The 16,107-nt window shown below is 47.8% G+C and overlaps 1 protein-coding gene across 1 annotated transcript in view; it reads right to left on the bottom strand.

The window, feature by feature from the left end:
- The window catches only part of Spg11 (SPG11 vesicle trafficking associated, spatacsin), a 65,336-nt gene that overhangs the window by 13,140 nt on the left and 36,089 nt on the right, over positions 1 to 16,107 (bottom strand). Inside the window, exons 19-28 of the mRNA XM_055624054.1 lie at positions 15,804 to 15,965; positions 13,947 to 14,013; positions 12,486 to 12,651; positions 7,573 to 7,778; positions 6,972 to 7,080; positions 5,490 to 5,649; positions 4,664 to 4,933; positions 3,211 to 3,411; positions 2,354 to 2,461; positions 1,097 to 1,259 (exon numbers count right to left, since the gene is read on the bottom strand). Coding sequence (XP_055480029.1) covers positions 1,097 to 1,259; positions 2,354 to 2,461; positions 3,211 to 3,411; positions 4,664 to 4,933; positions 5,490 to 5,649; positions 6,972 to 7,080; positions 7,573 to 7,778; positions 12,486 to 12,651; positions 13,947 to 14,013; positions 15,804 to 15,965 — 1,612 coding nt within the window. The remainder of the gene's footprint in view (positions 1 to 1,096; positions 1,260 to 2,353; positions 2,462 to 3,210; positions 3,412 to 4,663; positions 4,934 to 5,489; positions 5,650 to 6,971; positions 7,081 to 7,572; positions 7,779 to 12,485; positions 12,652 to 13,946; positions 14,014 to 15,803; positions 15,966 to 16,107) is intronic.

Raw genomic sequence — 16,107 nt, 5'->3', positions numbered from 1 at the left:
CTTCCTTCCTTCCTTCCTTCCTTCCTTCCTTCCTTCCTTCCTTCCTTCCTTCCTTCTTTCCTTCCTTTCTTTTTCTTTCTTTATCTCTCTCTCTTTCCTTCCTTCTTTTTTTCTATTTTTTTTTTTTTTTTTTCTGAGACAGGGTTTCACTGTGTAGCCTCGGCTGTCCTGAACTCCCTTTGTATACCAGGCTGGCCTCAAAGTCACAATGATCGTTCAGCTGGCTTTCTTAATGCAAGGCCAGCTGTCCACAGTGAGATGGACCCTCCACATCAATCAACAGCCAAGGTAGTTCCTCACGGACATGACCATAGGCCAATCTGCTCTGGGCAATTGCTCAGTTGAGACTCCCTCAGGCCAGTCTGCTCTGGGCAATTGCTCCCTCTTCCCAGATGACTGTTGGTTGTGTCAAGCTGACAAAACACTAGCCAGCACACACTCACCAGCCAGTGCCATCCTGTAGTGCTGTTTCTTAGAAACACCCCTTTCTCTTTCAGTCATAAAACATGGCGCCTATGATGTTCGGCACGGAGCTCTGCATTCTGTCAGTGTTTGATGCAAACCTGTGCTCCTCAGCTGAACATCTGTGAGTTTCAACGTGACACTTAAAAGCACTAAGCATGTCAGAACAGTTTGACAGGAGGACACTGTCGTTCAACAATGACTTGGAAGACCCAAACAAGTAGGAAAGAGAAAGGCAACATCAATTCGATATAATCGTCAACAGTCTTAGAGAGTGCCGATGTCTAGAGGGACCCAATTAGTCTCTGAAATGTTCGCAATTAACTATTATTTCTGAAACAGGGTTTGTAGCCATGAGCAATGAGGCTGCATTGCAGGTGCCTGCCAGGGAGGGTAACAATGGAGTCGGCACAGAGGCCCGGGTGTGTGTGTGTGACCGACCATGTGGCCGTTCTCGAAAGGACTAGCCGCACCACAGCAGCTGCTGCTGTGACAGATGCGTTCTCCACGCTCAGTGAGGGACGTCAGGGTGCTGCTCTCTCTCAGTGCACGCTAATACTTGACTGCCCTCCAAAAAGAATTCCAAGATGCAGGAGCTAAGTTCTCGGCATGGCTCCGGGCAGCGTTGTCTTACCGTCGGAGAAGAGGTGCTCGGCCCCGGCAAACAGCCGCAGGAGCTGCCCCAGCTCGTACTGCGTCTCACATTGCTGTGGCATCAGCTTCAAAAGGAAACACACCTGATCCCTCATCCATGTGGCAGGTATGATAGGAAGGGCCCTTGTAGCCGCTGTGTCAAGCTATGGAAAACAACAGAGGCTCAGAGAGAACAGTTCAAAGGAATGAAAAGGCAGAACCCCCAAAATTTGGGAGCAAGAAAGCCAAAATATTCTGAAGACTACTCTCTTATGGGGCTGTCGCAAAGGGAGTGGCTGAGCAGCTGACAGAGTGGCAGGAAGCGTGATGGGGTCAAAGGACAGTTCTGCTGCTTTGCAGGAAGGGCTGGTTTAGGGGATACATATATGAAAGTTCAGGGTCTCAAATGCTGGGAACCGTGGGGTTCCTTGGCTTAAATTCCCCTTCCTCTTAAATTAATTCCCCTATGTACTGCCATGAAATTAACCAACCATGTTTCACTAGGCAGCTTCCTAGAAGGCAATCTGGGCATATATTTGAACCCAGAAGATTTAAAATTCATAGTATGAAGATCTTTTAGAAAGACTTTCTTCTGTCTGCTAAGGAAAAGGAGAATTCCAAGTTCTAGGTCAGCCTGGGCTACAGAGCAACATAATGTCTCAAAACCCCTCAGCTGGGTAGATGTTTTCTTCCTTTTTAAATCATTAAAGATATTCTTATTTGATTTACTTGGTATGTGAGAGGGGTACGTGGCGCAGGTCATTTGTGACAACATTAAGGAGTTGGCCTGTCCTTCTACTTCCCACACCGGGTTCTGGGGATGAAGCTCACGTTGTCAAGCTTTGAGGCAAACCTGCCAAGCCATCTCCACGGCTCAACAAAAAACCAAAATGTTTTCCTCTCACGGTAAATACAGCAGGGTCTTAGGACATCCTTTGCATCTTCACTGTCACAGCCGCCCCGGACTGATGAAATGTGGCCATGTACATCTCTACATCTCTTGTTGACGTCCACAGCAGGGACCATGACTCTTTGCCCCAGTTTGGCTGCAGCCCCAGGACACGGACTGCAGGGCACATTATAGGACTTCTGTTTATGGCAACCACAAGTCATCCCCCGCCCACCTGGCTTCTCTGCAGTGGCACGGTGACTGTCAGTCACGTGGCCCAACCACTTGTCTGTGGCTTCCCGGTATCAGCCACCAGCAAAAAGGCTGCACCAACACCTTCAGATTGGACAGAAGGGCCCTCCGGCCTACCGTGTCGAGGCTTTTCTGGAACTGCACGAGCTTGACTTTGGCTTTCTCATAATTCTTGAAGAACATACACAGTTCGTACATCTCCATAATCAACAGAAGTGGGGAATCCTTTGGAGAAGAATTGAAGTTAGGAAACCCAGAAATCAAATGATATTAATAACAACTTCAGAATCAGATTAAGGTTCATGTTATTTTCTTTTGGGGGGAAAAATCAATAAATCGACTAATCATTCCTGTTAGTCTACACACTGTCCTGTAGGCGGCACTATGGCCCCAACAAACATTTCTGGAGGCAAAAGTGAACCAGGAGCTACTGTGGCTTCAACCAGACTCTTTTTGGTGGGGTTGTCAGCCAGAAAAAAGGAATTCTGGATTAGAAAGGATGACTCTGAACTGTAAGTGTGCTCACTGACTCAAGCACTGTGTCTCTGTGGTTTGAGTTATGTGAGCTTTAGTTATCAGTCTGTTAAATAAAGGTAATACCACGTCATAGCACCCGTACAGTTATTTTACACACTGTAAGAACTTACTAAACCAATACATATAAAGTGCTCTGCTAAATAAATGTGGTGTATCTCCAAGGACCTAGGCTCGAAACCCAATACTAAACACACACACACACACACACACACACACACACACACACACACACACACACACAGACACAGTAGTTCTATTACTGTTATCTTCCCTTGTTGACTTAAAAAAAAATTTCCAGGTCTGAGAATAAGAAAAAAACCAAGGAGTGCTACGCTGACAAGCTGAAGTTCTGGAAAGATCTGAAGAAAGAGAGAGAAAGAGAGAGAGAGAGCGCGAGAGAGTGTGTGTGTGTGTGTGTGTATGTGTGTGTAAAATACCTTAATGAAAAGTCGGAAGCCTCGGATGAGAGTGTGGCTCTTCCGTCTTGTCAATACAGTTTTCCAGATAATGGACAGGTCCTCGAGGCTCCACGGATGCTCCTCTACAGGGACCTGGATGTGTCTTGTTGCTTCGGCTGCCACCTTGTCCTCCACAGAGGTGACAATCCAAACACAGAGACAGGGGACAGCACCAGCACCCTACCATTGGATGAGAATGTTTCAAAAGGACAGAACGGGGCCTGGGTTATACAGATGACAAAGACTCAGATGGGCACACCCTGCTTAGAGGAGGTCACTCTGTCTCTTAGTTCAAGCAGCCTAGGAAGCTTCTGAGCACCACACAAAGTGGTCAACAACAAGGGACTATCACCAACTGTCCTGAAGAGTGTGGCAGTCAAAAGGCCACCGAGGGGACAACACTCCACTTGCTGGTTGAGACTAAAGACTGAAAATCTCCCTTTTCCAACAAGGTGCTAGGGGAGAGCCGAATGCCTGCCCAGCAGAGCACGCTCCTGACAGCCAGCCAGGGGCTGCTGCATTCCCAATGCAGGATTCCTGGTACCAGAGGCAGGGAGGAGGCTGGGTGGACAGACAGCCTGAGTGCTGGAAGCACAGACACCGTCAGTGACCTTGTAAGCAGGTGCGGGAGCCTCACTATTGTCCAGAACCATTACAGTCCCCTCCCTGCCTGCTGCTTTCCTTCCTCCCTCCCCCTTCTCTGCTTTCTTCTCTCTCCATTGATTCTCTGTGTACGGGCACATGTGTGCTGAGGCTCACAACAGCCTCACGAGGACAGTGGATCCCCTAGGGCTGAACAGCAGGCAGGATGAGCACTTAAGTCAGATTCCCTGCAAGGGCAATAACATTTGTGTGTGTGTGTGTGTGTGTGTGTGTGTGTGTGTGTGTGTGTGTGTGTGTACACGTATGCCATGGAGCATGTGTGTGTGGAGGTCAGAGGACAACTGTGGGAGTCGGTTCCTCCTTCCACCATGTGAGTTCCAGGAATCAAACTCAGGTTGTCAGTTTGGTGCAAGTACCTTTACCTGTTGAGCCATCTCACTGGCCCCTGGTTTCTTCTTTTTTGTAGTTGTTGTTTTACTTTGAAAATGACTTACTTTGTTTTTAATTCTCTGTGAGTGTGTATCTGTGGGTATGTGCGCATGAGTGCTCGTGCCCACAAAGCCCCGAAGCGTTGGAGCCACTGGAGTCTGAGTTAGAACTCAGGTCCTGTTCGAGAGCAGCATGTGCTTAATACCTGAGCCATCTCTCCAGCCCGTGCTTGGTTTTCCTGAGACGGGGTCCCGCCTTATGGCCCAGGTCAGCCTCAAACTTGCCATGCTCCTAACCCAGCCAGCCAGGAGGGTGGAGCACAACCCCCAGCGCGGCCAGCTCTTCTCTGCCTATCCTGTTGCTTTCTGGCTCCTCAACTTAGGCTTTCTGTGCCCCTCACCTGGAGACACGAGGCCAGGACACTGAGGATAGGAGCCCGCTGTCTCACTGCCTCAGCTAGCAGCCAGCACCAAGAGGCTGACTCCTCCGAGCACCGGTGGAGAATCTCAAACAAATCACTCATTTCTCCTGTGCTTCTCTGAAGCTCCTGGAGGCCTGTGCTGTCTCCATCGCTGTCTGCTCTAGAGATGCACCTTGCCGACAGTTTCTCAGAAGCCAGCTTCAAGTGGCTCTGAAGGACTGGACTGAAGAACTGAAGGAGAGATTCCACCTAGAAAGAGGATTAAGACACACTCGATGTTCTTTTCAGTTAGAACGAGTATGCCACAGAAAGGCTCACAAAGGTGGTGGTGAGCACTCAGGAGGCAGAGGCAGGCAGAGCTCTGTGAGTTCGAGGCCAGCCTGGTCTACAAGCAAGTCCAGGACAGCCAGGGCTACACAGAGAAACCCTGTCTCGAAAAACAAAAGAAACAAACAAACAAAAGGATGATTATAATGCTGAGCTACACCAAAGGTGACCACGTGATCCATGATGATGTTTCTGATTTATTTGTGATAACATCCCACTATCTGGCCCAGGGTAGCTTACAACTTGCCATCCTGCCTTCTCAGTCTCCCTAAGTACTGAGATTCTAGACTTGAGCCACCACACTGTTTGCTTTTGAGGGAATCTGAGTAAATGTCCGTGTTCAACCTGGACTCCTAGAACCTCGCCCACACTCTGTTCTAGTGACTGCTGCCTTGCCTAATGCCAGCCTAAAGACTCAGCAGACATGGGTCTCATGGCAGACAAGCACAGAGAACGCGCTCTGGGGAGCGTGGTTTACCTCTTCTGGGCGGTAGTTATGGAGCTGGCTGTGAACCAGGAACTGTACCCAGTCATTCGCTTTGGCACATTCTTTAAGGTAGGACACGCTCAGGTTCATATCGTGGAGTGTGCAGAACTGTAGCACTAATGCCCACTGGCTGCTGGACTCACTGGACAACCTATAATTAAAATCGGAGGTGGAAAGAGGAAAAATCATTAAAATGTAGCTCACAAGCCAGACTCGTTGTTGAATGTAAGGCAGAAAATAGGGATATCTAGGAGTTTAAGGTCAGCCTGGTCTACAGAGTGAGTTCCAGGCCAGCCAGGGCTCCATGGTGAGAGCCTGTCTCAAAAACCAGAAATAATAAGGAAATGAAGTCTAACTCTTGTGGGGGAGGGGCAGAGAGATGGCTCAGGGGTTGGGAGAGCTTACTGCTCCTGCAGGGAACCTGGGGTTGGTTCCCAGAACCCACATCAGGCAGCTCACAACTGCCTGTAATAATAATAATAATAATTATAATAATAATAATAATAATAATTATTATTATTATTATTTTTTCCTTCTCTTCCTCTTCTTCTTCCTCCTCCTCCTCGTCCTCCTCCTCCTCCTCTTCTTTTTGGTTTTTTAAGGCGGGGTTTCTCTGTGTAGCCCTGGCTATCCTGGATCTCAGATCTGGTTACCCTTGCCTCCTGAGTGCTGGGATTAAAGGTGACAATTGCCTGTAATTCTAGTTCCAGGGAATCAGCACCTTTGGTTTCCATGGGCACACATACACACAAACACACACTCACCTGTGATCTAGTTTGAAACATGGAAGTTAGTAAAAATTAAATAAATTAACCAGAACATATTCTCTTTAAAAAAAAAAAATAGCAAGCTTGGGCCAGTGGTAGCATAGGACTTTAATCCCAGCACTTGGGAGGCAGAGGCAGGCAGATCTCTGATGTACAAAGTGAGTTCCAGACAGCCAAGGCTACAAGAGAAACCTTGTCTCAAAACAAACAAATAAACAAATGAAAAAACAAAAGAAAACCAAAGAACCACCTCTCAGGCTGGAGAGGTGGCTCAGCAGTTAAGAGTACTTGCTGTTCCTGCAGACATTCCTGGTTCAGGTCCCAGCTCCCACACGGCAACTCACAACTCTTTGTAACGTCAGTTCCCAGCATCCACATGGGGCTCACGACCCTTTGTAATGTCAGTTCCAACAGATCGGGCCTCTGAGGACACTGCACTTCCGAGGCACACAGACATACCTTCAGACAAAACACTCATCCACATAAAATATACAGAGTCTTAAAGACCTACAAGGCAGAACTGACTCCCAGCTCATCTCTCCAGAGGGGACCCCACAGGTGAGCTGCGACTTCCGCCTGTTCTCTGCTGTCTGAGCGAAACTAGCTGTGAAGAGCGGTGAGGAAAGAGCACTGAGGGAAGGTCAGGTCGGCGCAGGCTGGCTTGTCAGGTTCACTAGAGAAAGGGCTGGGGTTGGGAGTCACAAACCTGTTGAAACCCTGCTGCTCAATGCTGTTCCACACGCCTTCTTCCAAGAGTACAAGCAACTCCTCTGCAGCTGCTCTGTCACCATCAGCAAGCTTAGACAGCTTCTCGGCTGAAGAAACACAGGCAGAAAGAAGGCATGTAGTGCCAGCTACCCAGGACGCTGAGCGAGATAGACTGCGTGAGCTCTGAAGCTCGGGGCAGCCAAGCAAGACAGAACACAGTGGGACCCCATCGTTAATAACCCCAGACCAAAGAAAACGCCCCCAAAGACCAAAGCCATCAAGAGGGAGTGTGTGTGTGTGTGTGTGTGTGTGTGTGTGTGTGTGTTGTGTATGTGTTGTGGCATGTGGTGTGTGTGTGTGTGTGTGTGTAATGTGTGTATATGTGTTCAATAAAAAAAGTCAGGACCTAAGCATTTTTGTTAAAGTAATGAGGCTCAGGGTCATTCAAACCCAATTAAAATGACCTCTAAGAAAGTGAGATAAATAATATAAACTGGGCAAGAAAAGGGAAAACTACCGTTTCCACCTCAACCCTTTTTAACCGTTCCCACATTTCCTTTGGACAAAACAGGTGGCATGGCAAAGCAAAGGCACTGTACCTAGAGACTCTCTGATGACGCTGGGGTGGACATCTTCATTTCTACACTTGTAGCTGAAAACTACATTTGCCATTTTCATGCCAACTCTGAGCTTGAGACTGCCAATGCCAAGCAGTTCTAAGAAGCACACACAGGCGGCCCCTACCGAAGGGCTGTGGAGGGAGGACAGCCCTAGGGCATAGGCCTCCTTGCCTGCTTGCTGGATCCTGAAAAATAAAGAAATCGAAATGATATCAGACACAGCATTATTGCCACACTGGCTGGGGACAGGCGCAGCGGGGACAGACCTTGCCCCACAGGTGTGAGAACCTACCTTCACACCCCTTAACCCACATGAAAGCCGGGTGAGTGTTGAGGAAGATGGCTCAGTGGGTAAAGATACTTGGTACCAAGCCTGGCAACTTGGGTTTGATCTCCCAGACTCACAGAGTGGAGAGAACCGACTCACAAACGCTGTCCTCCAGGGTAGGGAGATGGCCCAGCGGCTAAGAGTGTTCATCACTCTTATCCACCACCCAAGTTTGGTTCCCAGCACCCAGAGTCCAGACCTCTAACTCCAGCTCCAGGGGACCACACACCCTCTTCTGGATCCCTGCATGCACATGCGCAACACCGCCTCACTAGACACAAGCACATGGTTAAAAATAAAATCTCAAAAGCTGTCCTCTAACTTCCACATATAACTTGGTGTACACACACACATTACACACAGAAACACAATCCACATACACCATACACACAAAACCACGAATATCATAGTCACACAAACTATGTACACACACAGATCATACCATACACACACACACACACCAAAACTACATATATCATATACACACAACACATGCACACAGACCATTTACATCATATCATACACACATAAACACACATCACATACACATATTACACAGAGACACAACCCACGTACACTGTACACACAAAACGTGCACCATAGCACACAGACAAGCAAACTATGTACACATCCACCACACACAGAAAGCACAGACATAACACATACAGACCATTAACACCACATAGATCGCGCACGAGACAAAGAAGTGGAACCGTGTGAATGGTAGAGCCTTGTATCTGATCTTGTGCTTCCCCTTTTCCTTTCTGCTTACCTGGGCTCCAGGGAACCTTTTTATTTTGGGGTACTATAACCCTGTTTCCTTAGATTTACATTTTCGTTAAATTTTTAAAAAAGATTTATTTATTATTCTGCCTGTATGTACACCTGCACACCAGAAGAGGCCACTATAGATGGTTGTGAGCCACCATGTGGTTGCTGGGAATCGAACTCAGGACCTTTGTAAGAACAGACAGTGCCCTTAACCTCTGAGCCATCTCTCCAGCCTCTTTTTAATTTTTTTTTTAATTGGGATTTTGTTTTTCTGGTTTTTCAAGAGAGGGTTTCTCTGTGTAGCCTTGGCTGTCCTGGACTCACTTTGTAGACCAGGCTGGCCTCGAACTCACAGAGATCCACCTGCTTCTGCCTCCCTGAGTGCCAAGGGAGGGAAACATTTAATAGGCATGAAATACACTACACATCAGCACTGGCAATACCAAAGTTGTGGAATTTTTTACTTTTCTAAGAAAAGTTAGTGCTTTTCTTTCTCTGGAGAGACACGGAGCACCAACGAGGCCTAAGTGGAGGCAGTGCAGTGCAGACTTAGGGAACACTAACAGCTAACCAGCTGCTCCCACTTCACCTCTGCAAGGGGCACTGTGAGCTGCTTACAGTTCTGAGTTTCCGCGAAAGTTTTATAAGATAATTCACAGTATGCCAAATTATCCCCCGCTTCTGCATCTACTGAAAATAGGTTTTTTTTTCCCCCTAATTCCTTGGGAAGCATTTCTGCAATAGGTCTTATTTCATCTCCACTGTACATGGGTTATTGGTAAGGAAGATTATCAGCTTTGTGGTTGGCTCCTAATTGATAAAAACCGATCGAAAGCATCAGTGTGTGCTCTATAAGGAAGGGATGCAGGGAAAGGTAGGAAGAGCAGCACTTCCTGTTCACGTCAGCACAAACACCAAAAGCCGCTCGCAGTGCGGGTCGCCCCATACAGTGCCAACATCCTTTTTGCCAGTTTGGCCAACGGAGGTCCACATCCCAGAAAAATCAAGTTCTAATCACAGAAATTAGGACAGAGACGCCATACAACAAGGCACAAGGACATGCTGCTTACAGCTTCTGTCCTTCCATGGCTAGTAGAAGGGAAAAAAATCTAGGAAACGAAGAAACCATGCCTGCCCTTGCAAAGACAGCACTGCAAAAGAGGATCCTGGGAAGACGACAATATCATCCCAGGACACCTGCGACGCGGTCCCGCGAAACACTCGCCCTGCCTCAACACTGTGTTTAAATGACATGTGCTCCTAGACACCCGGCTGTGTCAAGCTGGGCTTCCCCGGGCGGCAACGTGTTCGTTAGAATAGTGGGTCCCAACCTCGTTAACTCGGTGACCCTTTAACAGAGCTCCTCGTGCCGTGCTGACCCCAACCATAAAATTATTTTGTTGCTGCCTCGTAACTAGAATGTTGCTACGGTTATGAATTGTAATGTAAATATTTGGGCGGACGGATTTGCCAAGGGGGGGTCGCAAACCCACAGGCTGAGAATTACTGCTCTAAGGGCGAACAAAACAGCCTGGTCCTGCCGAGCCAGCACTCCCCATTACACTGCCATCTGTGGCTTAACGCTGTAGCAGCGTTACTGATTTGTGCCGGATGTGGCCAAAATCAATACCCAACTCTTCTAATAAAGGTAGCTGGTTTCCAAGGCTGTTTCCACGGGCTGGCTGAGGTGCAGTTAGAGCACAGGGCTGAGCCGGCTGAGCCTGTCTGCTGGGGTAAGTCTGGAGGGGTGTTCAGCCTTGCTTCAAGCAGTCTCGGTGTTCTCCACAGCACAGGGCTGCCGGGACTGCTCATGGTGCTATGCCTTCTCTGGGAGACGTCTGTGGCTGAGCTGTCGAAGCCTCACACTGCAAACAGGCAGAGGAGGAGATGGCAGGCACAGCAGCGGCTGTGGTGCCAGGAGCAGAGGAGGAGATGGCAGGCACAGCAGCGGCTGTGGTGCCAGGAGCCCCCAGCCAGCTTATTTGGTCAGTCACCTGAGTGTGGAGCTCAGAGGACCATTTTTTAGTAGTCAGCTGGCTTCCACCAAGCAGACCCTAGAGAGCGAACTAAGGTCGGAGGCTTGGTGGCAAGCTCCGGCTGAGCTCTAGGGCTGGCCCTAGGTTTATATTCTCTTAAAGCAGATATGTAACACCAAAGTGCTATCGCTTCTATCTCCACCCAGGAGACAGGAAAAACTTTCAAAAGCACTGAACCTGCGATCTGAGACGAGTACAGGTGTGAGCACAGCCACCCAGAAAACCAACACTACCTTTTTTTTTTTAAATTATTTTAAGATTTACTTCTGTTTTATATGTATGAGCGTCTTAGTGTATGTATATATGTCATGTGTGTTCAGTGCCCATGGAGGCCAGAAAAGGGCATGAGATCCTCAGGAACTGGAGTCACAGTTGTGAGCTGCCATGTGGGTGCTTGGAATAGAACCCAGGTCCTCTGCAGGTGTGGTCCGTGATCGTAACTGCTGAGCTACCTTTCCAGCTCCAAGGCTGACATCCAAAAGCACATTTTAGAGAACTCAGATATACATTTCATACATGTAGAAAGTTTTCTAGCAAGATATACAGGATATTGCCGACCCTTTAGTATAAGGGACTAGAAGCTGGACTTCTGCCTTTAATTTTCACCTTTCTGAACTACTGAACCATGAAACTGTACCAAAACAAAGTTTAAAATGCATCACGTTGTTACTTATAAAACAAAACCATATTTATCTGTCAACTGCATCAAAGAGTTGTCCCAATTCTGTATGAAGTGGAGTATGAAAGCCAACTCATGAATATGAAATGTACCAACTATGGAATCCCTCTGCCGCAGCTGCTGGTGTCTGAGCAACTGTCACATGACTTTAAAACATGTCTCTTTTGAGAGTTACTGCTTTACTTTTTCCATCAGCAAATATTACACAAAATAAAACCAAAAACTAGAAAGAAAAAAAAAAGCACAGTGGAAACAACAAAATCACCATCCAAATGCAATCAGCTGTCCCCACCCACCTTCATAACCGGGACTGCCTGGAGTCTGAACCCAGAGTCCAAACCTGAATTTCTGATCTGTCCCCAGAAAGATTCAGCCCTCATCAGAGAGGCTTCTCCTGGCAGTGGGTGGCAATGAGCACAAAGACCCACAACTGATCAACTTGCAGAGAATATGAGACCTCAGAGAGCTCAGCCCTGACTGGGCCATCCCTCTCACATTCTATGTGGAGAGGGGACCAAAGATATTAAGAGCCGGAGGTGGTGGATGGCTGCAAGGGAACAGTGTTTCCAGATGCATCAGGGCAGGGGCAGACAGGAACTCACAGACACCAGGACAGTGTGCACAAGACCAGGGCAAGCGCGCTCCAGACAGTCCCCGCTTGGAGGAGGAGTGGATGCTGAGGCCCACCACCAGCTGAGGAGCCGCTGCCATGGCTGTGGAGAGGGGGAGAGTCAGTTTTCTTCAGAGCAGTGACACACAGTGTCCTGATCATATTCCCAGGCGGGCCTCAGGCTCAGCTGTGGTCGGCCAACACAAAGTGGCCTCAAGGTGACAGAGCGAGACAGACACCCAGAATATGAAGCTGGGTAAGCAGGAAGGTGGGGAGGATCTGGGAGGAACTGAGGTAAGGGGTGAACATGATCTAAATGTTTCATGGAACTCTCAAAGAATACATTTCCAACAAAACAAAGGCAGACAAGCACAACACTCTAGTGATCGGTTTTTCATTACTTTTTAAAATGCACCAGTGAAATACAACATGCTTTTGAGGAGCAGAAATGAAGCTCTCGACACTTACAGTTGCTTGGGAGTCTTGCTTTTGAGTAACTCCTGGACCAGAAAAGTACCGAAGGCAAATGACGGGCGTCCGTGATGTAAGTAATATGCGTAATTCAGTCGTTCCACCACTGCGTACTTACTCACCAGGTCAGGGCTGGAGAAGTGCGGGAGCTGACTGGCTGTATCTGTGGAAAAGGCAAAGCGTTACACTCCATCACTTCAGAACCATGCGAGGCTTAGCTCTTCCATGGCAAAACTGCCTGCTGTAATAATTCTGTACATTGTACAAGGCATATATAAAAATTTCAATTTATAAAACAAATTCACTCGAAAATTCATTTAAAAAAAATTTTTTTTATTGCTGGCGGATATGGCTCAGTACTAGAGCGCTTGGCCAGAAAATTCATTTTAGGTTGTCAATACATTTGAACACATCTACTATGCGACAGACATTCTTGGGGTACTCCCAGGAGCACAGACAGTATGAATTTCACATTACAAGCTTGGAGATAGAGGCATCATAGGAGATATTGAACCCTGACCCTAAACTCTGAAAGCTGAGTGCTTAAAATGGCACAAAACTTGGAAGTTTTCTTATGTCTTATGGAGGGTGCAGTGCGTGTGGACCTGGTATCCGATAAATGAGAGCTTTAAAACACAGCCTTCAGGCTGAGGCTGCAGCTTGGGTGCTGCCGTGCTTACCTCACATGCCAAAGCCCTGGATTTGCTCCCAGAGCCACAGAGGCCAGGTGTGGTGGAAAACCTGTGTAATCCCAACCTTAGGAGGTACAGGCTGGAGGATCAGATATCCAAGGCCAATCTGAACTATGCAGCAAGTTCGAGACCAGCCTGGGCTTACGAGACTCTGTCTCAAAAACAGATCAACCAACCAATCAAAACTACCCAGTCTTCTTTCTTACAGTGACACAGGAGAGGGACCATATTATTAGCCTTATTTTAAAGAAGCTGAAAAAAGGTTAAAACATATGCTCAAAGTCAAATAGTCATTACAAGGTCCAGCCATAATTTACTGACCTTCAACAACATTTAAAACTCAGGATGTTATGTTTCAAACAGGGGATTCTAGCTGGGCATTGTGGTGCACACCTGTAATCCCAGCATTCAAGAGGCAGAAGCAGGTGGATCGCTGTGAGTTTGAGGCCAGCCTGGCCTACAAATTAAGTCCAGAACAGCCAAGGCTACACAGAGAAACCCTGTCTCAAAAAAGAAAAACAAAAACAAAGATGGGATTCTGAGAAGGCAGAGCTATGGAGAGGCACATAGCTGCTCCCTAGCATGCGCAGTCCTAGAAACGCAACAGACTTTCAGCTTACATGTTCTCGACTAGTTTCCAGCAAAGTCTTCCACTGGGAAGTACTTTACAGTATAAACACTGGGGAGAAGAGGGGATTCACTTTGTACATACAAACTTCTACTCTCAGGATGGCCTCAGTGTTTCCAAAGCAAACCCATGACTCACCTCCTATTGCTAGTGTGTTGGCAGACTGCCAGCCGAACAATCTGCTGGGATCAAAGGGCGGCAGGGACTGAAAAAGAAGAGAAGTCAACCAGACTCAAAAGCTTACTGACCCTAAAACAAGTAAACAAGATGATAGACACCCCTCCAGGGATGACTCAATTCTTAGAACGTTGGTAGAACGTTTGCCAGCACATGCGAGGCCCTAACTTTGATCCCCAGAACCAAATACAATTAAATGTAAATTCTTCGAGCATAGCCAAAACAAAAACAAAAACAAAAACAAATACAAACAGAAGAGAACATGACACAGCTCCTAAGGACCATCACTCAAAATTGACCTCTGACCTCCACAGATACAGGCACACGTGTGTACCCGCACACACATGGAGAGCCACATGAACAGAAAAGTGTGCACATACAGAGCTACCTGGGTGCCAGGCATAGTGGCACCTGCCAGTAGTCCCAGCATCCAGGAGGCTAAGGCAAGAGGACCACCTGAGCTCAGGTCTTAGAGGTCAGACTGGAACACAGCAAGATGCTGCTTTAAAGGAAACACAGTCAGGTATGATGCACAGCAGTCTTCCCAGCATGGGGGCAGAAGAAAAGGGAGAATCAGGAGTTCAAGGCCATCCTAGACTACACAGTGAGATTGAGGGCTACGTGAGACCTTGTCTCAAAAAAAGAAACAAAATAAAATTATAAGTCAAGTTGAGAAGAGAACAAAGAATGGCTTGAAATGGTTTATGTCTAAAGTTGATGCAAACGCTACAGAGGCAAGGAACTCTCTGTACCTTTGATCCTAGCACTTGAGACACTGAGACAGGAGGATCACTGCATTGAACCAAATCTGGGCAAAGCGCTGCGGCAGAGGCTCACGCAGTTTACTCCAGTGCTGCTCTGCATGGCAGAAACCCGGGCTCCACAATGTGAAGCCAGCATGAGGCTGTCTGCTTCAGGAATCCATCTTTTAAGGCTTTGTGTGTGTGAACGTTGTGCCTGCATGTATATCTGGGCACCACTTGTGTGTATGGCACCGGGGGAGGCCAGAAGGGAGCAGCGGAGCCCTCGGAATTGGTGTTACAGATGGTTGTGAGCTGCCATGTGGGTGATGTGAATCAAAGCCAGGTCCTCTGGGGGACAGCTGCTCTCACCCACTGAGCCACGTCCAGCCCCATTCTCTCAGAAATTCTTCTAGGAAACACAGCTGGAGGGCACACTAGGTGACATGACAGACTTGCCCTCTAGCACAGCCTGCTCATTTCATGGCATTCCAGAAAAAAGCAGTTCTGGCTCGTCTGTGGACCACTCTTGCAAGCACCATTGGTCCACCCCCAAAGCTCGTCATGTTAGAGTAGGGTGGATTTTGTATCTCTGAAGAACAACAGAAATAGCTGGTTGGTGGTGGCAATGCCGTTAATCCCGGCACTCAGGGAGGCAGAGGGAGGTGGATCTCTGTGAGTTCAAGACCAGCCTGGTCTACAGAGTGAGATCCAGGATAGCCAGGGCTACACAGAGAAGCCATGTCTCAAAAAACCAAAAAAAGAGAAAAGAACAGAACAGAATTTCTGTTGGATTGAAAATACTATGAACATATGTAATGAAGAAAGCCTGCTGAACATAGGCATGGACAAAAGATGCTTCTACTCCACACCTGAATAGGCTTCAGAGGGTCTACAAATCCCTTTGAAATAGAAGCAAGACTACAGGCGTCCATGTAATCCTTCTAGGCATAGCTCATCGCTCCATTCTTCTTTGCCCCAATCCTGAGTGTCCACTGTCTAAAGCAGGTCGGGTTTTCTGTCTTCCTGGCAAGGCCCTGGCTGGTACACATAAGGACCAGCCCCCTAAATGCAGTACCTGAATGAGGTGGTAGAGTGTGATATCAGAGGGTAGAACACTAGGAGCGGTGCACTGTGGGAAGAGGGCGGCTTTGAGCTTTGGGTAGGGCGTCAAGGCCATCTTCAGTAGCTGGGGATCCACTTTCTTCAAACAGTTCTCACTTTCTTCCTTCTGAATGACCTGTGCGAGAAGACGCATGCCAGCGGTGAAGGGATGTTTACATGACAGCACATATTTTGAGATACTACACATATTTTGAAAACTAGCCCCTACAGGAGACCGGCATAGTGATCACCTGTTCGAGGACCGAATAGCTGTCTGA

The sequence above is a fragment of the Psammomys obesus genome, unplaced genomic scaffold, assembly GCF_907164565.1.
Source record: "Psammomys obesus unplaced genomic scaffold, mPsaObe1.curated_primary_1811, whole genome shotgun sequence".
In the NCBI taxonomy this organism is placed as follows: domain Eukaryota; kingdom Metazoa; phylum Chordata; class Mammalia; order Rodentia; family Muridae; genus Psammomys; species Psammomys obesus.
Note: the sequence above shows the minus strand (reverse complement) of the source record. Positions and strands in the feature narration are given on the sequence as shown.